The following is a 25,687-nucleotide window of genomic DNA, read 5'->3' as shown; positions in this document are numbered from 1 at the left end:
ATGCTTAATTCAGCCCCTAACCATGAATGCCACAGTCCCCAGGCTTTTCTGCCCGATACGTGGCTGCTTGTCTGGCTGCATCAGCTTTCAGGTAGCTGCATTTCTAGCAACAGAGGGCTCTTCCCTGCCCTTTCCTGTCTATAGTTATTTATCAGGATTGCTGAAGCCTGTGGCCAATTCCTCTTCCCTCACCATCTTTGCTTTTCCCTCCAGGAGCTCTTGGCCTCTGCAGGAGTGAATCCCAGGCTCCTCAGCTCAGCTTAGCAGTGCCAGTGGCTATGGAGTGACCTGTGTGCAGGTGGTGCTCGGGGCGCGTGGGCACAGCAGGAGGCTGGAGCTTGCTGCCTGAGCCTAAATGCGCCCTGTCCACGCACTCCTTGCAGCCAGAGTGCCTCACCTCTGCCATGAATGATGCATCGACAATGGATTATGAACTCCTGTCCCCCTCCTTGGTCGAGCACCCGGCCAGCACTGCGGGCATGGATGCTGAGCAAAAAACCGTCTTTGCCTTTGTCATCTTCCTCCTGGTCTTCTTGGTGATGCTGATGGTGCGCTGCTTCCGCATCCTGCTGGACCCCTACAGCCGCATGCCTGCCTCCTCCTGGACTGACCACAAGGAGGGGTTGGAGAGGGGCCAGTTCGACTACGCCTTGGTGTAGAGGGCAGGGATGGGGCGAGCCTGGGTGCTCTGTGTGCCTCCCATCCCAGCTGGCCCCGGCCCCGGCCCCCCCTTCCTCTGTGGTGTTGCCCCGGGCCAGCAGGGATGCTCAGAGCAGGGAGGTGAGGTCGGGCTCTTGTCTGGGGTGGGTTTTCTAGGGGGTTTCTCTCTTTTCTAAGCACTTTTCAGTTCTCTTCGCAGTCTGCAGCACTCTTGGCGAGATGAGTTGGAGGGGTGATATGACTCCCCATGGTCCTTGCTGCCTGCCGTGCCCCGGGGCAGTGTTGTGTGCTGCAGTGAGGGGCAGGAGCCGATGGGATGGGGCACGGGGGACCTGCCCTCAGCCACAGCCCACAGAGCTCCTGGTCTGGGTGGCTCTGCCTGGTGCCAGGCCAGAATTTTGACCCCCACCTCCTCCTGCCTCCCACGTTGCCCTCGTCTGTGTCCTCTGGGGAGTGCTGACCATGGTCCAGTGTGTGTGTGCGTGTGTCCCTGTAGCTGAGCTTTGTCTGTGAGGTGGTTTGTAGGCACCTGACCCAAGTGCTGGCTTTGTTCCTCTCTGTGTGGCAGCCCCAAGTGCCCCTCACAAGGAAGGGGCAGGTGGAGACCCCGTGTGCAGCCCCCTTTTGGCATCCAGCCCTGCAGCCTGCTCTCTGCTTTACACCGTAGTGACCTGTCCCTGCCGAATTGTGAAAACGGTCCGAGCAAGGCGCAATCCTGCAGCCACTTGCAGACCTTCCTGGGTGGCCCTGCTGGGATCAAAAGTCCCACACAACACTTGGGAGATGCCCTTCAGCCAGCCCAGGCCTGGCAGTACCTTGCAGTACCCCACTCTGGGAAGTCCCTGCTCCAGCAGGATCTGGGCAGCCTCCTGGTGTTGGGGTGTGCTGGGGACGACGGGCCTCACCTGACCATCCTGCGCCGAGGTAGCAGAAGGGCTCTGTAAGTAGCTGAGGGGAAAATACGGCTCCCACCCCTCTGTGGGATCCATACCTCTCCAGTAGGGGTGCTGCAGCTAGTCACAGGGCTGGCTAGCAAAAGCTGTGGTGGGTTATGGTGTGGGACAGTAAGAGGGTTTGTGCGAAGGGATTTGAGCCCATGGGGGAGAACTTCCTTGTGCACCATGGAAATAAAGCTGCACTGTGCTAACCCCACACAGCTTTTCCTCTGCTCTGTGATGCGTCCCATCAGGCTCCCAGACGAGTGCTGCTGCTCCCCCAGCAGGAGTGGGCTGCTCCATCTGTATCTGCCTGAGCCAAGACCCACGTCTCTCAGCACAAGGTGGAGCTGGTCCATAGGGGATGGGTGCCACGTGGGACAGGAGCCCCCCTACCAGGCCTTGGTGCTGTGGGTGCGCCATACCTGGGGACACATTCTCTTGGGGACATGCAGAAGGTGCTTCTTAGCCACAGTGTGGCACCTGGACCAGTGTGGCTGGTCAAGGAAGGTCCCACTCTGGTCATGTCCCCTGTGGGGCTTGTAGGCTGTGTCTGTGTGATGACCCAGGCACAGCAGGCAGCAGCCTGGTGGGTTCTGCTGCACCCCCCCAGAACCTTCTGGGTGTGTGGGTGCATGTCACCCCCGAAGAGTCCCTGGGGCCACACGAGCACTGGCACAGGGGAAGGAGCACTGGCAAAGGCTCAGGGACCAGTTTGGGTGCTATGTGTCCCTGGGCCTAGGAGTGAGTTATCCCCATGGCTGCATCAGGAGGGACAGAGGGGGAATGGCAAGTTACAGCTCCATAATACTCTGATAGGAAAAATCACTGGGAGCTTTCTGTCATGAGGATGGCCATGATAGTGCAGGGGCATTGGTATTAGGGTCAGCATCACACAGGCAGCAAAGAGTGGCTGACAGGACATGGGCACCAAGTCCAGTGCTTCTGTGGAACCTCTCTCCCCACTACCCAACACGAGACTGATACCACTCAACTAGTGCCAAGCCTGGCAGCCCAGGCGGCCATTTAGCTGTTTGCAGCTACCTGATCTCAGTGGGAGTGTTTTCTTCTGCTTAACTGTCCCCTCACCCAGCGGTGCCCCCGCTCTCCCATCACCCGGGGAGGTGATGGGCTTCCTCGCAGTCCTTGGGATGCTGTGCCCTCTTGTGGCTCATGGCTCCGCAGCCGAAAGTGCAGCTCTGGCTCTGCGAGGGAGACTGAAAACCTGAACGTCAGCCTGGAACTAAGAGTTTGAGTTGAACTCAACCAGCTGGACCCTGGCTCTGGGACATATGGCCGAAAACCTGAGCACAGTGCATGTCATGTTCACTGCAGTTGAGACAACCTTTGCATTGCATGGCCTCAGCACAAGCACCGTTCAGCACACGAGTACATTTATGCACACTCATGTACACTCCATGTACACCCCCACAGCTCTGCACAGCTCCACCAACATTCTTACACATGCCTGCACCCACACATCCACCTCCATGATACAGCTACAGCCCCACACCTCCTGGCTCACATAAACCCCCTTGCATGTATACAGACCAACAGGGCACCCTACCCCTTCAACTTCCTTCCTGCATGACCCACCATGTGTCTGTAGGCTCTTACTCTTCCCCTCTCCTTCTAGTCTCCTGCATGCCCTCTGCCTCCTCTCCAGGTGCAGACCTCTGGCATCATTCTCCTTTCCCTCTGGGAGAGAGCAAAGGATCAGGTAAGATTCTTAAAGTGTCTGTCCCGCCTCCTTCAGCTATCTTCTGCTCTGAGGCTTTTGGAGGGACCCCCAAAACCACTATGAGTACCCAAGGGTGCTGAATTATGCAAGGGTAGAAGAGCTGGGTGAGAGTATGAGTACGGAAGAGAAACTAGCAGAGCAGCATAGCGCTGCCACCAACCACTGCTGTGCCCAGACTAAGAGGAAGACTCAGAACCACTTAACCCAAAATAATTTTATTGTTGCAGTTGCTTCTGATACAAAAAGGAATTCCACAAAGAGCCATCTCTCTCTGCAGGACAAGGGGGGCACAGGTTTCAGTTTCAATGCTTCCCAGAAACATCCAGCAAGAAATGTCAATACAAAAAACACCACACCAGAGAGGAATGAAGGAAACCTTGAGCTTTTTCATTTGATAGTTTTGGCTCAAAACACACACACAAACCCATCTCTGCTAATTTATTATTATTAATAGCTTTTTTTTTAAAAAAAAAAACACCTGTTGGAAAAACAAAATCAAAACAAAAATAATAATAATAATAAAAAAACCAAACCAAAACAAAACAAACAAAAAAAATTTCAAACATCAGGCCACCCATCCTGTCACAAGCTCTGGAACTCTTGCAAAACCAGAGTCTGGAGCTGCATTATACAAAAGAGTTTTCAAGTTTGACATTAGCCCAAATACAGTATACATACACTTCCCCCACCCCATGTGGTGGCAGCGTACCAGGAAAAAACAATCCCCCTCCTCGCAAGTACCCAAAAAGCTACAGGAATATGCACTCCTCACAACAACAAGCAATCATAACTTTGGTGGTTAAACATAAATACGGAAGGGTGGATGGATACAGTGCACTCATGTTGATGATTCAATACCAGCACCAGCTTTTGAAAGCACCTTAGATTTGTTGATCAGGTAGTTTTGTGTGTTACCAGAGTGAATTAGCACCTTTCTTTCCTTTGCTGATGCACAGCGTTGATGCGGAATTGAAAGCAGATTCGTACAAAACTATGAAATGGCATTGCAAAGACCAGTTGTGGAAAAAACGCTCTTGAGGGAGGAAGAAAAGCCCACCTGGACAGAACAGTCTGGACAGACTAGTTGAGGCAGCAGGGAGAACTTAATTTTCTTAATTCATATTTTCCAGACTCTTTTTAGTGCATTTCCTTTGTCTGCATTAACCAAAGACTGTGTATTTCAGTTGCTACCCTGGACTGACCAAGATGTATGTAACAATCAGAAGGGAGTGACTTCCAGTCCCCATTTTCAGAAGTGCTCCTGACTCAGGGGAATCTGGTTATAACCACTGGTGTTACGGAGATGTGGGAGCTCAGAGTCAAAAGCTGTTTGGAAAATGAAAGCCTGACTGTCCTTGCCTCTCTCTCTCCCTGCCAGGCTGCAGAGCCCACCCACCCCCATCTTGCTCCTTATGGTAGGATGTTTTCATTACAGGATTTTCAAACATTCTCATCAGTGATGGCCAGCTAACCTGCCTCTGCAGCATGCTCTCAAGTTCTCCATCCCTCTGGCAAGGGAAGGATCCAGATGCTCTGAACCAGACTCATGACATTTTTCCTGCCAGTTTAGTTTGTTCAACCACATTCAACAGTGCAATTATTTGTCTTCCTCCAGAGCTCCTCCTCACTTATACAAGGACACATTAACCCCTGGACTTGCTGGAGCTCTGGAAAAACCCTTCCAACTCCAGTCTTTGGAGGGAGTGCACACGTTCAGCATGCTGTAGTGTGCCGAACCCTACATTTCCTACAGGATCTTCTGGTTCTGTGGTCTGGCTGCTTCATGATGTGAGGTTAGCAATCTGAACTGCCCCTTCAGTCACCAGTGACCTTTTCAGTTTGACAGAGGAGCCGAAAAGGACCACAGGTCATGGACAGGACAGAGAGAGAGAGAGAAAGGGCAGCCAGTGTAGGTATGGAAGGGTTTCTGCAGCACCACAGTGGCAATGCAGAAGCAAAGAAGGAAAAAGAGCTGTTGGGAAATGCACTAACATCACACTGTGTTGTAGCTCCTTCCAAAGCTGCCCCCAGCCCCCCTCCCATTTTTTTGGGCTGTAGGGTGCTATATGGCCTTTGACCATGAAGGACAGGCAGCTTCCCCGTGGTACTGCTCCTGCCAGCTCACACCAACAGTATCTTGTTTAAAGGAGACAGGCAGGAGCTGAGCACAGGGAGGGTGTCCCTGCTAACAAGGTTGGAACCTTTGGCAAAGCTTTCATGAGATCTTTTGTGGTGTGGTTTGTTTTTGACCCAAGCAACCCATGAAGTGGATGGAGTATCCCTGTGAGGCCCAGGCAAGTGCTGAGCCCAGAGGGACATTTCCCATCAGTTGTACAGTGCAGTGGGGGAGGTGGTGGCAGGGGGTGCAGCGAGAGAAAAGGCAGTTGTTTCCAGATGTGGATGGCAAGGCTAAGAATTGTACTGTCGGTATGGTGGGTGGGTCTCATGGCTGTTAGTAGAGCTGGAGCTGGAGCTTCATCCTCAGTGCTTGGCCCAGCTCCCCTGCTAAATAGTTGAGGTGGTTCTTGGCCTCTAGTTTCTGCAGTTCCCTCTTGCGGTACAGGGGTACGCTCACGATTTCTAGCAAGTAGGTGCCAGGCACTATTTTCTTGCGGCCAAGGTGCAGGTAGCTGAGCCCCTCTTTTTGGTGGATGCGGAAGTAGCCATCCTCATTCCCATGGGAGATGAGGTACCGCACACGGTTCTCCAGGGGCTCCACAGCTGGCAGAAGCTCCAGGATGTGCTCCTTGTGAGCCAGGTCGGAGAGGTTCAGTGTCATGGACAGCGGAGCATCCACATCCATGCTGGCCAAGTTCACAGCGTGATCCTATGGAAGGAGCCAGACATGTTACAGATACCAAGAAATGCTCATGGCCTGGTAAAGAAAGACTTGATTTAGGAGTTTCTGCCTCATGGGACACCCCAAGGCAGCTCACAGAAGTGAGCGCAACTTCTATGGTCCTTACTGTCCCCTAAGTGTTTCTTGGTTCTCTGTTTTGTATCTCTGAGACAAAACCAGCAAGTCCACAGCCCAAGTCTTCAGGGAAAGCACCAACAAATCTATGGGCATTTTGCTCAAGGCCTGAAAATGCCTCCAAGTCCTATCTGTCCAGAGAAGGCCTGTGAACTTGGGTGAGCCTTTGACAGAGGCCAAAGCTTCCTTTCAAGGAAGAACCTGTATTTAGACCGACGGGTTCAGTCTCGAGTCAAACATTAAGTGCTGATAGTCCCCTGTGGTCCTGTTGGACCTGTTACCCTATCAGCTCCTCTTGCAAGGGAACGTGTGCCTTATTTCTAGGTTGCATGCATCTCCAGCCATTTGTGCCCAAACCACACAAGTGTGTGTCACTTAGAGTGTCCTGACCCTCCTCTGATATATTGTGAAAGGTCTTCTATTTCTGCAGGACCTCTGGATTTGGTTGTCTCCATGAACACCCAAGCACTCAGTGAAGGCAGGTACATGCTGTCTCTGCCTCAGACTGAGACAACCCCACAGAAATGGACACCGCATGGGATCTACTACAGACTGCCATCCACCAAGTGACTCAGCTCTTGTCTTGCCCCACTCCATCTGGGATGACATGATTTTTTTACCTGGTGCCTCTCAGTGCCATTGATGCTGCGTCGCTGGCGACCCCTTTTGGGGTAGCCATTTATCTTGCACTCATAGCAGGTCTCAGGGGAGAGCAGGTTGTCTTCATCCTCTTCCTGGGGTGCTGGAAGGTAGGTACCTTTCCCAAAACCCAAGCCAGAAATACAGTGTCTGGTGACAAAAGAGCATAGAGACCCATCTCAGATTCATGCTTCAAGAAAGAAATCTTACCATTGCCCTCACAGGTTCTTCATGTAGCACCCAAACAAAACGGTGGATTCACGTCCTGCATGGTTTGTGCAGTGTCTTGCGTACAGTACGTGCCTGGGGGAGATCAGGCCACATCTTATTTAATAAGGCAGTAGGTTTAATTTGCTTGCACCCTGGATTAGATTGCACCTGTGGTAACACTGCAAAACATGCATCTCACACCTCAGGTCCTTGGCTGCCAGTCTCAGGGACCTGAGCTACAAATTGTGGTGGAGTTCGGGCACCATCACCTGGTATCTGGTTACCTACAACCCCTACAGAGAGCAGGAGGGACCTCTTAAAAGTGACTTAGAGCACAGGAGAGAAGTGTGAGATTGCTCTCTGTCAGTAGAGAGCAGTCAAACACTCTGCTTCACAAAGTGAATTTGGGCTGGGCTGGAACAGCATCTGACACACAGCTGCACTTCAGGATTCATAATGCTGAAAGCTGGTCACTCACAGACAGTGAGTCCTGGGGCAGGAGGTGGAACTGCATAATGCTGAGGGTCCTTGCAAGGAAGCAGTTCCAGGTTCTGGATCCACCTGAGTCTAAAGGCATCCAAGGCTACAGAAATGGCTCAAGAACCAGACTGGAGATGAGCTGGGGTGAGAGCCAGTTACCAGTCTTGCTGATAAAGCTGGGCCACGGTGGGCAAGTCTTAGCCTCTGAACATCACTTTAGATGCACTTTAAATATACTTTATCCAGAGATGCTTAAACAAAGTCTAAGAATTCCCTGCAGCACAGTCAGCTCGGGAGATTCCCTCTGAGGGAAGTGGTCCTGACAAAACAGTCAGAGCTCCCTCCTTCCTTTCTGTTTTTGCTATTCCCTCCAAGGTAATCCAACACCCAACATTAATCTGAGCTCCTGTGGGTTATGTGTGGCTGGCCAACCCTGTCCGTCTATTAGCTCAGGAGTATAAATGAAGGTGTGTGAGTGTGTGCAATCAGCTTTGTACAAGTAAGGCCTGTGGGGATCTGGTGTGGAAATTTAGGCAAATAGATCCAGAGGGGTGGGCTTGGTGCTGTCACAACAGCAAGCACGAGTGGGTACATTCCCATGTTAATGTGCCCCCAGAAGTATGCCTGGCATCTTCCTGATGGAAAAGATACCAGGTGCCCCTACAGTGACCCGCTGGCCGCTCTCTTACCCTTGTCCTGCTCGGAAGTAGCCTCCAGGACAGCCACAGAGATAGCCTCCATCTGTGTTGGAGCAGCCGTAACTGCAGGGGCTGCCACCTGCTGAGCATTCATCCACATCCTGGCACCCCCCAAAGGCCTGGTCAAAATCGAAGCCGGATGGACAGACACACTTGAAGCTTCCCAGAGTGTTGTAGCAGGAGGCAGAGCCACAGGTGGTGGGGCTGGAACACTCGTTTTCATCTGCACCCATAGACAGCAGAACTAGTTAGAAACTCAGTGGAAGAGGATTGCCTTCATTCCCCAGCCTCCTTCGACGTAGGGAGCTGCTGGCATCAAGAGCAGTGGGAGCTCAGAGAGTGGGGCAGGGCAAGAACAGCATCTCTGAGTAGAGGCATGGCCTGCTTCTGGGGCAGGGCAGGAACTGCAGTGCTGGGTTTGCAGAGATGAACCCAGAACCCACTGTCAGAGATGGTCAGGGTGGCTGGAGAGAGACTCAGAGCTAGGCTCTACCCCCCACCCTACAGCTCCAGTATCCAAGAGCCCTCATCCCACACTCACCCACGCACTGATTCCACTGGTAGTGCTGCACGTAGCCCTGGGGACAGCCACAGCGGTAGCCTCCAAGCACATTCTGGCAGCCATGCTGGCACCGATGGTTTCCATCACACTCATCCACATCTGCAGCAATGTAACACAACAAACAGCAGTGAGACAAATCCCTGTCCTGTGGGCAGCACCAGGCACACAGGGACCACGTGCATGTGGTACATGCTTGGGAATTGTCATCCATCAGTGTGTGCATGTAGGTGGGTGGTTCTTCTGCCTAATTATAGCTCTGCAGCTTGGACTTGAATAACACCCTCAGTCCCAAGGTCCACGTGTATCCCTCTGTAGCTTCTGCTTGGATATTTTTTGCTTTATGGCCTTTTGGCCTGCCGGGACTGTTATCAGTCTGTTCTGCCTCATGCTGCCTGTGTTGAACACAGACTTTCCTTTAGCTTAGCACTTGGTGGTTTTTTTTCAGGGCATGAGGTCTCTCATGGTGAGACACAGGTCCATTCCTTTTCTGGATTTCTGGGCTCCCACAGTAAGGAGTGGACCCTTCTTGTCTGGGCAGAGCTACCCTGGAGTCTGTGAGTGAACTAGGAACTCTTCCATATGGAACATATTTCTGTCAAAGTCCCAGAGACAAAGACCCACCTTCACAGTTAACACCAGAGCTGTCCAGGGAGAATCCTTTCTGACACTCGCAGTTGTAGCTCCCTGGTGTGTTCAGACACTGTCCTTTGGCTCCACACAGAGAGGGCTGAGCTGTGCACTCATTATTGTCTGCAAAACACCGACAGCTGCCTATAAGTCCAGCCGCAAGGACAGTGCAGCTTTATGGAGAGCTGCTTGGCATCTTGGTACTTAGCTCATCCTCAATAACAGAGACAAGTCAGATGCACAATCCCAGGCTGGCTGGAGAGGGGCAGGTAAGTCTCTGATGGGGTTGAAGCTAAGCCCCCAGGCACACTTGTGGTGCTGCACAGCATAGTAGTGAATGCTTCTTCTACTCACCAATGCAGGACGAGTGGTGCTGAGTGAAGCCTGGGGGACATTTGCAGTTGAATCCTCCAATAATGTTCACACACAGGAACTGGCAGTTGTGCTGCTTGGTGGAACATTCATCCAAGTCTAAAGTAAAAAGCATAAGAACATGTGTCTCAATTTATTTTACTGAGATCGCTGATCTTTGGTGTCTGAGTCAAAGACACCCGCATACACATGGTGGTTCTGGGCATATACAGTGGGCCTGGGCAGACCAGGACCTGACATGGACCAGCCTCAGAACAGCACACACAAAGTTCTCACATGAGAATCTCAAGTCCAGGGAGCCTCTGACTTCTGATTGCATACAGATATATTTAGGAGCCAGATTTTTCTCTGTCTCTGCTGCAAGCCCCAAGTCCCAGACCCTCCCAGACTCTCAGACCACCTTACTTGCAGCCTGATATATCAGCACTGGGAGAGGTGGGCAAAGCCCCAGCCTGGTTGATGGCAGCACAAGGAGAAGCCCTTATGGTGACTCTGACATGCCCAACCCACTTGTAGGATAGATACACACTGCTTCAAGGCTCCTGGGACTCAGCACAGCTCGCAATAGGCTGTGCAATCTGTAGGAAGGGGCAAGGAGTATTTTTTTTTATGTCTAGTGTTTGTAGAGGGATGAAATCAGTTCAGGAGGGTCCAGTAGGGCACCTTTCTCCTTCCCTAGCCTTATCCTCTGTCTGAACAAAAGGACCTGACTGGTCTGTCACATGTTAATCAGCTCTTGCAGTCTCCAAGTTGTCTGCGATGAGACAGGATCTCTGCTGCATCCTTCTCTTGGGTGAATACCTTTGCAGATTTTCCCATCTTCTTGTAGAATATACCCTCGGGGACATGAGCACTGGTAGCTGCCCTCTGTGTTCTTGCAGATGAAGTTACATGGCTTAGGAGACTGGTTACATTCATCCAGATCTGAATTTGAGAGACACAAGACAAAGCATTCACAGTTTGTGCTGTTGAATGGGCTCCCCAGACAAATGCATCTTTTGCATGGGGTCCCCACTCCCTGCCCCAGACAAATACATCTTTTCCACTCTTCAGGAAGCAGGTGAGCAGAGGAGCAGAGACAGAGGCTTTGAGGGAGCACCCCTGTTGAAGCCAGCACAACAAATCTAGGAGATCTCCTAAGGAAAAGGGCTGAATAACCTCCCTGCTCAGACATGCAGTGTGGTGTGACCTTGTGTATCTGAGTGCATCTTGCCCAGTTCCCTCCTGGCTGAGGAGATGGGTGTGCTCCTCCTGAGTACCAGAAACATCAGGGATGGGGTCAGGCCCCTATTTCTGGGGGCTGTCACCTCTGCCCCACAGGGAGTGGCAGCAATGGGCTCTGAAAATGGCCCATAGCTTTGAGCAAGGCTGGATGGATGGCAAAGAGCTGGAGAAAGGTCCCAGATGTTCAGAGAAGAATCTTGGCCTGGTGCTCAAGGTCGTATCTACCCTTCACACACAGCTTAGTTTCTGGGAGCCGAGACCTCTTTTCCACTCTGTACCTAGGACACAGCTGCTGGCATGGTCCTGAACACTGTCTCAACACTGGAAGTGTGGCACATCTTCCTCCTCCTCATTTCTTATTCCTATTTCCTATCATTTCCCAGAGACCTGCAGCTATGATTCCAGGGATGCCTTTTACATCAACATCTGGATTCCCCAAGTGGCACTCAGGCTGGCTAGAGCCTGTTGGTCTGCCAGTGAAAGATCTGGCTGTTCACAAACCTTCGTCTCTGCATCACCTTCACACACCTACCCCCTGCACCCCCATGTCCCTGTGACCCCTGTAGTCAGCGGGAGAAAATAAGGACCCTGGGTATTATAGAGTTAAACAGCAGGGAGGGATGACCTTTATGTATTGCAATACAATAGGACAAAGTCTGCAGAGCCCTGCCATCTATACACAGGGCAGTAGGGGCAGAGGTGGCGACCAGGACCCAGGTGGGGGCTACAGGACCCTTTCTTTGCATGCTGAAAAGCAGGGGAAGAGGAAGGCCTGCCAAGACCAAGGGCTGTACAGAGCAATTACAGTCACAGAATGGTCAAGGTTGGAAGGTACCTCTGCAGATCATGGGAAGAATGGGTTTCCTTCTTCTGACTTACCCACGCAGGCTGTGCCTGTGATGTCTGCGGTGTAGCCCAGCCTGCAGTGGCAGCGGAAGGAGCCGATGCTGTTGATGCACTGCCCATTCTTGCAGAGGTTGGGCAGTACCTTGCACTCATCAATGTCTGCGAGAGGGAGAGAAGGACCTGTTAGTGCCAATGCTGTCTTGGTCCCCATGCTCCTGTGACTACACTCTGCCAGGGCAACTCAGGCCCTCCCTGAGAGCCAGAGATTAAATAACGTCACAGAGGCATCTTGTCTGCTCAGGCACTGTGTAGAGTTGTCCCAGTCAGTTTCCAGTGGAATTCTGCTTGTACCCATGTCTCTGCTTTCTCCTCTCTGCAATAAAGTTGATTTGGCCCCCAGCTCACCTCTCCCATCGGTAGAGTACCCTGGACCATGAGGACACATTTTCTTGTACTGGGCAGTTCCAGGAAGGGGGCAGAGCTCACACTGGGGACCCCAACTGCGCCCACTGTTGCAGCAGCACTCAGATTTGGTGACCAGGTTGCGGTTGGTGGAGGACATCTGGCACATAGTTTGCAGTACTTCCGTGAAGCAGAATCCCTGGCGGGTGTCTGGATAGAGAGAGTGGGGAGACAAGTTCAGGATGTGAGACAATGTCAGCATCGGGGATAACAGAGCAACCTGTCCTGCCTGTGTCAATTCCAGCGTGGAGCTAGGGTGCTTTGGACAATGTGAAAGGCAAAGGTGATGCCCCAGCAACCCGTCTTCTTGGGCAACCCAGGCCATTGCCTGTAGGCCGGGACCTGGGTGTCCAGGCTAGTCCCTGACTCTATCCTTTCCAAGTGTCCTTTCACAGACTTTGTCATCTCTTGTACTCAGAAACACTCCCTGGCACTGTTCGAAATTGCAGCCTGACCCGAGGATGACAGCTCCCACTTTCTGGGATAGATGAAGTAGTTCAACATTTTCAAATATTCACTTGGGCAAATTCCCCTCCGATATCCCGAAGCACCTGAAAAGTGCCACCTGCTACTAAGAAGAGACTGCTCAAGACCCACCAGGACATGGTATTTACCGATACACTCTGTGCCAGAGGGGCTGACTTCAAAGCCTTCATTGCAATCGCAGCGGTAACTTCCCACTGTGTTGATGCAGCGGCCGTTGGGGCAGATTCCAGGCTTGGTGCGACATTCATTCTCATCTAGGAAGGAAGGAGCCATGAAGAGCTGCAGCAAGGCCCGGGACAAATTGCAGCTTTCCATGAGTTCCATGCTAGCACTCAGTTTGAAAATCCCTCACACAACTGCCAAGAAACACTCCCACATTCTCCTGAATGAGAAATACATTCACTTTCCCCAGACATCCCCCAGAGCAGCCCTGGTTTGCACATTCTCCACCTGCAAGTGGCTGAGCTGCCAGACCAGGAGTGGATCTGGGCACAATGCCTGTTCCTTTTGTACCTAATGCTATCTGGGTTAGCCAGCACTGGCCCTTCCAAAAGCAGCTCAGTGCAAAGAAGCTTGACAGAGACATGGAAAAATTCAGGAAAAAGGACACCAGGTGCAATGTGTCATCCTGTGTTGAAACAAATGGGTCCACTGATGAGCAGGGTGTGCAGGCATCTAGTAAAACAAGAACTTCTCACCCATGGGGAACCCCAGAAAGAATGTGTTTGACAGGATATAAATGAAAGCTAGATGATGGCAGCCCCAGGTCTCCTAGGGGAGACCATCTCCTAGGATGGTCTACAGCTCCACTGCGAAACCCTCCCAGCCCGGTCCTTGGTACCTGTGCAGCCATCTCCATCAGGCCTGCGTTGCATTCCTGGTGGGCAGATGCACATGAAGGTGCCGATGAGATTCTTGCACAGCATTCCTCGAGACTCACAGTCGTGCAGACCCTCTACACACTCATCCAGATCTGCAACGGAGAACTTTATGAGACCATGTTCATCCTTCCATATCTACACCACCGTGGGGGCAGCTAAAGACTGAGTGCTCACATCTGCAGTGCTCTGTCAATCCCTACTGCCATGGTCAAGGCTGGCTGGCACACAGCACAGACACCAGGGTAGATGTGAGAGTGAGCACAAGCCAAGAGACACCATCCCAGAAGTCCTGCCTTCTCTCTGTACAGCACCAGAGACAGGCTAAGGGCCGGGCTCTTGGGAGGGTGTGGGACCCAAATGGACCCAGATGGCTGCAGAAGGGGTATTTTACCTCTGCACATTCTTCTGTCTTCTCGGAGGGCGTATCCAGATGGACAAGTGCACTCGTAGGAGCCAAAGGTGTTGATGCAGCGGAAGGCACACAGCAGGGGATTCAGTGCACATTCATTAATATCTGGGAGGCAGAAGAGAGGAGAGATCATGACTTTGTGCTCTGAATGGGATCAGCCAGACAGTAATGTCAGTGGACCTCCCCATGAAGACTCTCCCCCTGGGCAGGCATCTCATGAGAACTTTCTGGGCTTCACCAAGGCTTCCTGTCATGGTCTGCTGTTGCAGGACAGACGCACGGTGTTTGAGCCAACTGCAATGGAGACAGGGACCTGGCTCCTTGGTGAGGCAGCTCCTGCCTTCAGGTAGGCCTCCAGCACTCACCCTGGGCTCCGGTCTCAGAGGAAGCCAAGGGGGACAGGCTGTGATGTACATGGAGATGGGGACCAGGCAGCTTTTCTGCACTGTCCATTGGAGGCTGACCTGACTGCTGCTCACTCACCCAGGCAGCAATGAAGTGGGGACATGCACACAGCCTAGACACAGCTGTGGTTTTCTGGGGCAATGACCCAATTTGTGTACAGGTGCCTATGGAGGCAGGTGGATGAAGGACCCTGTGGGAACCACTGCCACTCTCGGGGCTAGGCACAGATTTACCAAAGAGAGTAAGGCCCTTGCTGGCCCCAGAGAGTCTGTAGAAATGTGAGAATTTTGGAAAAGGAGCAGGGGACTGCAAGGACCACCAGGAAAGAATAAAAACCTTGTTAAGACAAAAGGGACTCCCCAGATATCTGCTTCATACTTTTCTACATGCCACTAACCTCCAACAAACCAAGATTAGAAGACCACAGTTGCAGTGTGTCCCACAAGAGCTATGAAGACTCATTGTATCAGCCCTACATGTCCACCATTCTTCACTGGCTGGGGATTTCCCAGGTAAAATACCCATCTTGTGTGACAGAGAAAGCAAAAAACGTGTCAGCGATCCTTGCCAGTTTGTCTGTGGGAAACATTCTCCCAGACCTCAGCCAGACTGGCTCTGAAAGTTTGAGCAAAACCCATCAACTGGGAAGGAAGCTGGAGCAAAAAACCCATGGACTCCTCACTCCTCACTCCAGCTCTTTCCTTACATCTCCCAGCCAGGATGGAGTAATGTTAACATGACTTTGGTAAGTGAAAGACTCCAGAATCCAAATCTGGCTGGGAGAGTGTTATCCAAGCTAAAGGGATAGTGGAAGGAAGGAAGGAAGGTGTTTACTTGGTTTCTCCCACCTCTCATCCCGGAGCTGTGCAATGGGGGATGAAGGCAGCCCCACAGCAGTGTTACCTTCACATGTCATCATGGGACCTGGCTCAAAGCCCTCGTCACAAGCACACTCGAAGCCTCCCACCACGTTGGTGCAGGTACCATTCCCACAGGGGTTGCCAATGGAGCATTCGTCTGTATCTGAAGGAAGCCAGGACCACGTTAAGAGGATGAGTTACATACAAAAGATGCAGGCAGAGCATTCAAAAAGGCCCAGCAAAGTCAGGAGCCAGGCTTAAAAAAGGAAGGGACAGGGGAGAAGTAAATTCAAAAATCCTTCTTTTCACACATGCGCATGATCATAGACTTTAACATAAGGAGGATAAATGCAAGAGGGAGCGGTGCTCCCCACTCAGACCCTTACCTACACAATTGACTCCTGTGTAATCCAGGTTGTACCCAAAGGGGCACTCACAGCGGAAGGAGCCATCAGTGTTAATGCAGGCCCCGTTTATGCAGACACCCAAGTTCTCCGAGCATTCATTCACATCTAGAAGGGAAATCAAGGCAATGAAACCTCATGTGAGCATGTGGCCAGAAACATCTGTCTTCACCAGGGCTGGTGACTGTGCTGGTGAGCAGAGATGATGAGCTTGGGAGGACACCCACCCAAACTACTCTCCAGATAGCCTAAGTTTGGTTGCTTCTACGCTTCACACCCACAGGACACATTTCTTCTCATCCCTAGATCAGACCTTACCTTCTCGGGTGTCACCTGGGCCTGGGATGGCTCCATGACCATAAGGACACAGCTCCTGGAAGGCAACTGGAATAAAGTAGAGAAGTGAGATATGCTTAGAGATGCTTCCATTCTCAGAGCTGTATGGGAAACACCTTTGCCCGCCTTGCATCTGGAAGCACTGAGATGCTTTTCCCTTATCTAAAGTTCCACCAAGAAATGAGAGCAAATCCAAAACAGAAATAAGCAATCAATTTCCCAGTAACCTGACTATGGTTGCTGGAGGCTCAGGGAATACTGCAATCTAGTAAGGGTGACTAGGTTTCAAAGCAGTACTCCCAAGACGAAGGAGTGCACTCTGCTGGATAGCTCTCATTGCAGGTTGTTTGGCCTAACCTGCACACTTTCCCCATACTGCTCATGTTGGAGAAACACACGGACACATCTCCCATGAGCTAGGGCCCAGCACACCTACCATTTCCTTCCTGGGGGCACAGCTCACACGGGTCTCCCCAGCCTTCTCCTGGCATCTTGCTGCAGCAACACCGAGCCTTGGTGGTGTTGAAGGCCTTCGGGACAGAGCACTTCCCATTGTCAAAACGAGTGAAGCAGAAGCTCTGGCGAGTGTCTGTGGAAGGACAGGGAGATGCACAGGGCATTGCAGACATCCAGTGGTTATGCCATCCTCCCCTTTCCCCTTCAGTATGAGGAAGGTCCTCTTCTGGACACTTGTGTCCAGGATGGCTCTAGAGGCAGGCAGTGCTGCTGCAGAGGAAGGGAGCAGCCCACACCCCCCTTAATTTTGGCTCAGAGACACCAAGTTGTCCTGGAGCTGTGCATAAACTGGTGGCAAACCAGGACATTTTATTATCATGCCTCCCTTCCCACCTCCCCCCCAACACTCTCTGTCTTGAGCACACCCCTACGGGTGCACAGCAGGCAGCAATAGTGCTGTTGCCAGCTCCTGACTCTATCTGTGGTGTTTGTGTTCCATAGAATCGTTCAGGTTGGAAAAGACTGCTAAGATCATCTAGTCCAACCATCCCCCTACCTCCAATATTGCCCACTAAACCATGTCCCTAAGTACCACATCTACCCTTTTGTTAAAACACCTGCAAGGATGGTGAATCCACCACTTCCCTGGGCAACCTGGGAGCCTAAGCACTCTTTCTGAGAAGAAATTTTTCATGATATCCAACCTGAACCTCCCCTGGCGCAACTTGAGGCCATTCCCTCTTGTCCTAACATTTGCCATGTCCTGTACTTCCCCACCATCCTGCAGGCAGAGCCACACTCACCAAAGCACCGTCGTCCGTTATCAGACAGCACAAAGCCAGGAGGGCAAACACACTGGAAGCTGCCAGGAGTATTGGTGCACGTCCCGAAGAGGCAGATATTGGGCTCCTCCTCACATTCATTGATATCTGAGACCATTGCAGATGCATTACTTACAGAACAGGCAAAGGTCGCTCCTTTGCTCATTACATTAAAACCAGGTGAAGTCAGGATGTTTGGGGAGCTCTGTTGCTCACAGGTCTCACCCCTTTTGGGGATGGGAAGCTTGGCTTTACCCTTTAACCCACCTTCAGGGCAAATCGGACAATTGAAGAGGTCAGGGTACAGCAAAACCACTGACCCTCTCCTGTCCTGGCAGCAGGCCTTGCCTTGCTCTGTGCCCAGTTGCTTTCAGGAGGATATTTGGGGGTGGTGATGCATGCCCCAGCCCACCCAGGAAGAATATGGTTGCTCTGGGAATAGCCCAAGGTGACCACATGCTGTGCTAAGAATGGAGGAGGCAGAGAGCCAACATTACCAATGCAGTTGTCGTTCTGCACTTCATACCCAGGGGGGCAGATACAGCGGAAGGAGCCCTCCAGGTTCTGGCAGGTGCCGGGGGAGCAGGTCCCAGGCAGGCTCACACACTCATTGATGTCTGCAGAGGAGAGGAAATAAGCAATGGCAGCGTCTGTGCTCAGCTCTGAGAATTCAGGTGGAGGGTACCTTTTCTGCAGTGTGGTGGGCATAAATAACCGGGGTACAACGTGCCTGTCTGTCCCTGGAGCCCCACAGGCTGCACCAGCGCTGGGACCATCTCAAGCAAAACCAGTCCTGCCTTGCAGGGTAGTTCTCTGGTACGCTGGTACGACTCTGCCTGCTTTAGGAGCATGGACAAGACAATATTTGCCCTCTTTGTCTGCAGGTCTCAGCTGGTTGCAAGGGGCTCGCATGACTGTTCCTGGCATTGCTGGAACTGAGACACAGGCGTAGTGGGGTCCAATCCAGTTTTCCATTGGCAGTCAAATGACAATGCTTTGACTTGATGGGACTTGGGGCATTGTGAGTGAGTCCATTCGCCTCAGATGGGAAGACCTTTAGGTAGACCAGCTTGGGGACCAGGTATCTTAGCACTACACCATGCCAGCCATGCCAGCATACAGCATAACTCACTGAGGACTAGCCTGCTCCCCATACACTCACCTACACAGTTTTTCCCATCAGGGGTCCGGTCATAACCCTCTTGGCACAGGCACTGGAAGGAGCCGATGCTATTGATGCACTGGCCATTTCGACACACCTGTCCCACCAGGGATGAACACTCATCAATGTCTGTGGGGGGGAAACGACAAGAACAGTGGGAAGAGATATGCACAGCGTGAGTGTCAGTGTACCACCTTGACCAGCCCCTTATTTCTGACTGGTAACATGTCCAACTACCCCGATAGCCACTGACAGGATAACAGCTGCCATGTGGCACCCAGAGTCACCCCCTGCATGCCCCTGTGTGACACCCACTGAATGCCCTTCAGCTCTTGCCAGATGACACCAGTCATCCATTACCCGTGTAGTTGGGACTGTGTGTAACTCACCCATGCAGTCATTATTGTGTGTTAGCTCAAAGCCAGGGAAACAAAGGCAGTTGTAGGAGCCAACCGTGTTCTTGCAGGTCCCATTTCCACAGGGTTGCCGGTCACATTCATCAATATCTGCAGGGAAAAGGACACAGCTGATTGAGGGGCGATGTGAGCTGAGAGACATTGTTTTGGATGCGCAGACAGGGTCCAGAGAGCTGCACATGTCTATGGTTTTGCAAGGCCAGCCTGAGATTAAGAGGACACAGTGGCCACATCCTTGGCACTACCCAGCAGATGCTGGGGAGAGCTCATGTCCATCCTGACACCGTGAGTCACTCAAAAGGACAGTGCAGGGCTGGGGCAGTCACACTGACCCATGCACATGGTCTGCTCCCCGGTGGCCTTGAAGCCGTTATGACAGATGCAGATGTAGCTGCCCTCGGTGTCAACACAGTCCCCGTGGCTGCAGACATTGGGTATCTCCTGGCACTCATTGCGACCTAAAACAGAGCAAAGTGGGCACCAGTGAGCAGAAGGGATGGGCCAAATGGGAGAAGTCGAGGTGCTAACCATTTGGAGACCCCTGCTTGCTGTGTTTGTGAGCAACAGCACAGCAGAATGGAATCTGAGTTTTCAGAGATATGGCTCTTCACGGAGAACAAGCAAGAAGATTTTTTGATCTGCAGTCTCTAAAGAAGTGTTTCATTAAAGCAAATGCCTGAGCTGCCAAACTAAAGCTGCAATTCACAGAGATCCTTTTTCACCCCCAGGGGCCCACAATCCCTTGGAATTATTCTAAAAGTGTAGGCATCCCATAATCACAGCACAGGCCCCCAAGCCTGACAAAAGATCAGGAACCAGTGCATGGGTCTGGCATATCCTTCATCCTGTCCTTCCTTGGGTCCACACAGGGTGGTCTGCAAAGCCAGATGAATAGCTTAGGGGGGTCAGCACCTCCCACATGTGCCTCTAGAATAGGTAGCAAACAGCTCCCATCTTACCCACGCAGGCTCCGCTAGGCGACAGCTTGTATCCAGTTGAGCATTCACACCTGTAACTGCCGGGGATGTTGATGCAGTCAGCATTACGCTGGCAGAGGTTCTCCCCGCTGCTGCATTCATCAATGTCTGTGGGAGGAGAGAAGTACACACCTTGACTGTGCAGAGTGCCAACAACTCACCAGGCGTTATCCTGGTAGGGCTGGAGAGGCTAATTGGAATCAACTGAATTGTTACCTGTGGTTTGTTCCAACTAGTGTCAATATTCATCATTTTTCTATTGCTTTGTAATAAAATAATGCATTTTAGGTATAATTCAATTCTTTTAAACAATAGCATTTACAAACACTAAAAAAAAACACAAAACAAACAAAAAAAAAGAAAACAAACAAACAAAAGCACTAAAACCAGAAGAGGAGAAAACCAGAAAGGAACATTCACAAAAACCAGCATTTTTTTTTTTGTCCAAGATTTGATGCAGAAAAGTCAAATAATTTCAAGAAGGCTGAGAACGTGAGGATTCTATCAGCCCTGACCCTGATGCCTCATGACCTGGGGAGATGCTAGTGCTATGCTGAGCCCCCCCACCCCCATAGGCATCCTTGGGAGCACTGTCCTGGCTGTTCTGTTACCTTCACAGATGAGCAGGATGTTGTTGTAGCTGAATCCAATGGGGCACTCGCACCGAAAGCTGCCAATCTGATTGATGCAGACACCATTCGTGCAGATAGCAGGGATCTCACTGCACTCATCGATATCTAGACACAGATAACATCTGTCATCAAACCAGGAAGGCAGAAAGGAAGAAAGCATGCCCCATAACTGGAATACTATTGCCCTTGTTCATTCTACAAGGAAGATTAACAGGGAACGGCCACGAGGCAACCAGTGGGACAAATCTTGCAGGATTAGTACTGGATCCTGCAGATAGTGCCAGGCAAGGACTGCTCTGCATAATTCTGCCTACCCAACAGAGCCACACGACTGTAAGTCACAGGAGCCAGAGGATTGCTGGCAGAGCCTGCACAGCACATGTTGGGAGGGATCCTACTGAAGACATCCACCTTGCTTTCTCCGAGTATACTTCTGTAGTACAATAGACACTAGCTCAGGCTGTGGGACCAGGCTGGAACTGGGAAGCTCAGGGAAGCCTCTGAAATACTGAGAGGGCTTGAGGGGCCCTGACTCTTATCTCTGTGTTCAGTACAATCTACCACCAGGCCTGCCAGCCCTGCAGCCCCACACAAGTGACTGACAACCTCTGTAGCATGGCCCATGCTTCAAGTTCTTGCTTGGACTGCAGAACTTCCATAGACACTCCGCAAATTCCATAACTTTCACCAGCACCTCTGACTTTCCATCTACCAAAATACAAACCTGAAATCTCAGCTCTCAGCACCCTGAGATTGTAATGCCTGTGCTGCTAGCACAGGCCATAGACAAGTGCCAGGTCTATCACATGTGAATTCTAGATCTACCTGGCTACAGACTACTGTCTATGGTCACTGGCCACCCGTCTGTCCAGGTAGCACTGAGACCAACAGACAACTGCAAATGTGGAGAGCTCTGAGCAGCCCAGGCACTCTGGACACAATCTTGAAGGCTTGGTGAACTGCTTGCAATCACGTTTGCCACCTCTTTCCCTTCTCTCTTCTACTCAAGGCTTAATTTGCTGAGGGAATGGAAGCAAACGTGCTCACAGACGCTGTGGGAAGAAAGTAGAAGGGTAGAGAGAGCAGGCCTGGCAGCACACGTGTGGGGACAGAAGGGGCTGGCTGTACTCACCAATTGGCTTCCCTGTGTGGATGTCGATGATAAAGCCAGGGGCCTGGTTCCCACACAGGATCTGGTACTCAGCTGGAAGGGAAACACCACAGTCATGGCCATGCCTGCTGGGCAGCCAGTGAGGAGTGAGAGGGATGAGGGCCAAGAATGGCTGGAGTGAGCAGAGAGAGGATGTAACAGGTCGGAGGGGATCTGCATGGTGCCTGAACAGGAATCTCAGGGACTGGCACATGGGGAATGCAGAGCATGTCTATGGCACAGGGCAGAGAGCTTACACATGTACTGCAGAGCACAGACACATCTACACATACACACGCACACTGGCACATACACACAAAGACATGCATGCACGTGCATGTCCCCATAGCGTTCACACCTGTAGGCACTGTCTGCCAGCCATGATGCTTTTTCTTCTCCCCCACTATTTTGTTACTCTCCCTGTGCCTGTGTCTCAAAGTGCATGGAAAAGTAAGAGGGTAGCCACGATCTCCAGATGCCTTTCCAGGAAGTTTGACTTACAGCTGGCTGGCGTGGGGCAGGGCTCGCACGGCTTGTTCCAGGCCTTGCCAATGTTGTAGGAGCAGCAGCACATCTTCTTGGTCATGTTGAAGGACAGCTCATTCTCACATGTGTCATTGTAGTTGCGATAGCACACACTCTTCCTCATGTCTGCAAAGGCAGCATAGTCATTGTCTTGTGCCCACCCTCAGAACAAGTGCTGCAAGCCCGAGCGAGCTCCTTGCCAGGGATATGTCAGATGGCCCTGTCCTGGTGCTCAGGAACTGCATGTAATGCACAGGCCCAGCAAAGTGGCTGCAGTGATGAGCTGAAGCCCTGCTCAATGAGAGCTTTGGACTCTGTCCCACAGCAGGCAGTGGCAATGCACATCCTCTGACATGGGCAACGTGTGTGGTGTAGGGGCAGGGATGCATTCAGGCACCCTGAGTCCCAGCCCCTGCTCCCAGCACTTCCCACTCCTTCCACTCAGCCACACTGCCCATATCATGCTGCCCACAGCACCACCCATGAGTAGTGCACAGCCTGGGCACTGCTGGGCCCCTTCCCAGAGTTTTGGATAATGCCATACCCATGCAGTTATTTCCTCCGTTGACTTGCATGTACTCAGGGGGGCACACACAGGTGTAGTTGCCAAGGGTGTTGTAGCAGGTCCCGGGGCCGCAGATCCCAATGTGAGCAGAGCACTCATCAATATCTGCCGAACAAGAGAAGACAGGAGGTTAAAGTACTGCACACAGGTAGAGACAGGCCTGATGTGGGGTGGAGGATGGGCTTGGCACTAGGTATGGATAGGCCTGGCACAGGGCACGTGCAAGCTGGCATGGGGACCAGGCTGGGAGAGAGAAAGGGGCCAGGGTTTGTGAAAAGAACAGTAAATGTGGAAGAGAAAGGGGAAGAGACTCTACCAACCACTCCTACAGCACAAAGGGAAGGCCCAGCACAGATACAACCATGACTCTGTTGCACACACATACACATGCATGCACACACTTGTGCCACAGACACCAAGCACAGTACAGCTACCTTCACAGATGCGTGTGTCCTCATTGAGGTAGTAGCCGAGGGGGCACTCACACTGGAAGCTGCCAAAAGTGTTCACACAGTTGCCACCCTGGCAGAGGCCTGGCAGCTCCTGGCACTCATCGATATCTGTGGAGGGAGAGCAGCCAGGAGGTGTTCACTACCTGGCAGACCAGACCAGGGAGCGTCCCCAAACCAGGACCCCCCCCTCGTGTTGATCCCACTGCCTGCAGCTCCTGCTGATACCCAAGCAGCTCTGTCAGGTGTCTGGAGCATGTCTGAGCATTCATTTGCTATTTACCATCCTTTGGGTGGTCAGGGCTCACTCAGCAGGCACTAACCAGCCTGGTGATGTGGCAGACGGTGCTCAACCGTGGCTGGGCTCCCCTAGGTCCTGAGCCCCTCGTGAGGGTCAGGATGGCCAGCTGGGCTTACCTTCCAGGATGACAGTGATGGGGTTGGGCCGGAAACCTTCTCCTCCAGGGCACAGGGTCTTGTACTCAGCTGTGGAAAAAGTCAGTCAGGAGGGTCCTGAGCTGAGTAAGCTCCTGTGAAACAGGACGGGGAGGGAAACCCAGGGGAAACCCAGGAGAAACCCAAGAGAAACAGGGCATGGGGATGCTGATTGAGGTACAGATGGAGCAGCGTGACTCCTGTCACACTCTAAGCCAACTTAGCCTCTCCAGCTCTGCCCGCCCAGTCCTGAATGGGGTTATTCCACATTTCCCAGCCTTGTGACAAGGAATAAAGGATTCCAGTCTGGACCCCTGAGTTACAGCCTGCCTGGTCTCCCCCCACCTTTCCCCAGCCTTGGTCTACGTGTGTAACCTTGCACAGCAGGGTCAGCCTCTCCTCCCTCATTTCCTTTGCTCTGTAATAATTCTAACAAATACTGGACCTGGGACCTCTAGCCTGAGCTGAGAAGCTACAGGGACACAGCCCCTTCTTTCTGCTGTGTGCTGCCAATCCAGCCCATCCAGTTCATCCCAGATGCCTTCCCAACTCACTTGTGTTGGCTGGAGGACAAAGCTCACAGGGGTTACCCCATGCACGACCCAGTGAGCAGCAGCAAGATGCCCGAGTGACACCGACTCCAATTTCTGCACTGCAAGAGATGCCCCCATCTCCTCGATCCTGGGTGTCCAGGAAGCAGTTTCCAACACGGGTATCTATGCAAAGAAAGTACTGTGTGAGTAAGCAAAGAATTGTGTGCACAGGAGGAAAAACATCCGAGCTCTTGACAGGAAAGTGTGTTTACTAGACAGGTCCCCACTCACCCACACAGCCCACACCAGTGGGGTTCAACTCAAAGTCTTGTGGACAGTTGCACAGGTAGCTGCCAGGGGTGTTGACACACAGGCCATTGATACAGTTCACAGGGTCTGCACATTCATTGATGTCTGAAAAGATGGAAAGATGAAGACTGAAAAGAAAGATGAATACTGCCACAGAAACCACTCATCTAACCTGGTCTTGAACACTTCCAGGGATGGGGCACCCATAACCTCTCTGGGCAACCTGTTCCAGTGTCTCACCGCCCTCTGAGGGATGAATTTCCTCCTAATCTCTATTCTAAATCTCCCCTCATTTAGTTTTAAAACATTCCCCCTTGTTCTGTCATTATCTGGTTGAGCAAACAGTTGCTCTCCATCTTTTTTATATGTCCCCTTTAAGTACTGAAAGGTCGCAATGAAGTCACCCTGGAGCCTTCTCTTCTGTAGGCTGAACATCCCCAGCTCTCTCAGCCTTTCTTGATAGGAGAGGTGCTCCGGCCCCTTGATCAACTTTGTCCCTCCTCTGGACCCTCTCTTACGGATCCATGTCCTTCTTGTGCTGGGGGCCCCAGACCTGGATGCAGCACTCCAGGTGGGGCCTCTCAAGGGCAGAGCAGAGGGGGACAATCACCTCCCTCCACCTGCTGCCCACTCCTTTCTTGATGCAGCCCAGGATGCAGTTGGCCTTCTGGGCTGCAAGCACGCACTGATGTTTTTGTCAACTGATGCAGTCAGTATTAATAAATCTTAAAATGCTGCTAGATCAAACCTGTGTAAAAATTTCTTGAGTGACAGTACAACTGCCTGACCTCTTGAGGGCTAACCAAAAGCTAAAGCATATTATTGAGGGCATTATCCGAATGCCTCATAAATACCATCAATCATAGGGCACCAAGACATCTCTCTAGGAAGTCTATTTCAGTGTTTGACCATCCTCACAGTAAAGGAATTTTTCCTAATATTGAACCTAAACCTCCCCTGGCACAGTTTTGTGCGGTTTCCTCATGTCCTATCATTGGTCACCAGAGAGAAGAGATCAGCACCTCGATTTCTGCTTCCCCTCCTCA

The 25,687-nt window shown here is 51.8% G+C and overlaps 2 protein-coding genes across 2 annotated transcripts in view; one reads left to right on the top strand and one right to left on the bottom strand.

Annotated features, from left to right (window-relative positions):
* Positions 1-355: 355 nt before the first annotated feature.
* CTXN1 (cortexin 1) lies at positions 356-667 on the top strand (the record flags this gene model as incomplete). Its single annotated transcript, XM_084302530.1, is given in 2 exon segments — positions 356-397; positions 399-667. Coding segments are annotated over 2 exon segments (303 nt in total). The 3' UTR covers positions 660-667.
* A 5,121-nt stretch (positions 668-5,788) lies between these two features.
* The window catches only part of LOC311219390 (fibrillin-2-like), a gene marked incomplete at both ends in the record, with an annotated part of 114,671 nt that continues 94,772 nt past the window's right edge, over positions 5,789-25,687 (bottom strand). The window contains 30 exons of the mRNA XM_084302510.1: positions 5,789-6,163; positions 6,931-7,099; positions 8,329-8,560; positions 8,879-8,998; positions 9,521-9,649; positions 9,881-9,997; positions 10,700-10,822; positions 12,002-12,127; positions 12,374-12,580; positions 13,045-13,170; positions 13,758-13,889; positions 14,189-14,311; positions 15,515-15,634; positions 15,858-15,983; positions 16,194-16,259; positions 16,648-16,800; positions 17,471-17,596; positions 17,986-18,105; positions 18,651-18,779; positions 19,040-19,156; positions 19,399-19,524; positions 20,026-20,151; positions 20,655-20,780; positions 21,808-21,879; positions 22,327-22,476; positions 22,895-23,020; positions 23,350-23,475; positions 23,782-23,850; positions 24,354-24,515; positions 24,624-24,746. Of these exons, the coding sequence (XP_084158636.1) occupies positions 5,789-6,163; positions 6,931-7,099; positions 8,329-8,560; positions 8,879-8,998; positions 9,521-9,649; positions 9,881-9,997; positions 10,700-10,822; positions 12,002-12,127; positions 12,374-12,580; positions 13,045-13,170; positions 13,758-13,889; positions 14,189-14,311; positions 15,515-15,634; positions 15,858-15,983; positions 16,194-16,259; positions 16,648-16,800; positions 17,471-17,596; positions 17,986-18,105; positions 18,651-18,779; positions 19,040-19,156; positions 19,399-19,524; positions 20,026-20,151; positions 20,655-20,780; positions 21,808-21,879; positions 22,327-22,476; positions 22,895-23,020; positions 23,350-23,475; positions 23,782-23,850; positions 24,354-24,515; positions 24,624-24,746 (4,142 nt within the window). The remainder of the gene's footprint in view (positions 6,164-6,930; positions 7,100-8,328; positions 8,561-8,878; positions 8,999-9,520; positions 9,650-9,880; positions 9,998-10,699; positions 10,823-12,001; positions 12,128-12,373; positions 12,581-13,044; positions 13,171-13,757; positions 13,890-14,188; positions 14,312-15,514; positions 15,635-15,857; positions 15,984-16,193; positions 16,260-16,647; positions 16,801-17,470; positions 17,597-17,985; positions 18,106-18,650; positions 18,780-19,039; positions 19,157-19,398; positions 19,525-20,025; positions 20,152-20,654; positions 20,781-21,807; positions 21,880-22,326; positions 22,477-22,894; positions 23,021-23,349; positions 23,476-23,781; positions 23,851-24,353; positions 24,516-24,623; positions 24,747-25,687) is intronic.

Source organism: Netta rufina (genome assembly GCF_964035555.1).
Source record: "Netta rufina genome assembly, chromosome: 28".
NCBI classification, from domain to species: Eukaryota; Metazoa; Chordata; class Aves; order Anseriformes; family Anatidae; genus Netta; species Netta rufina.
The sequence above is the reverse complement of the archived record's forward strand: the minus strand, read 5'-3'. Positions and strand labels throughout refer to the sequence as shown.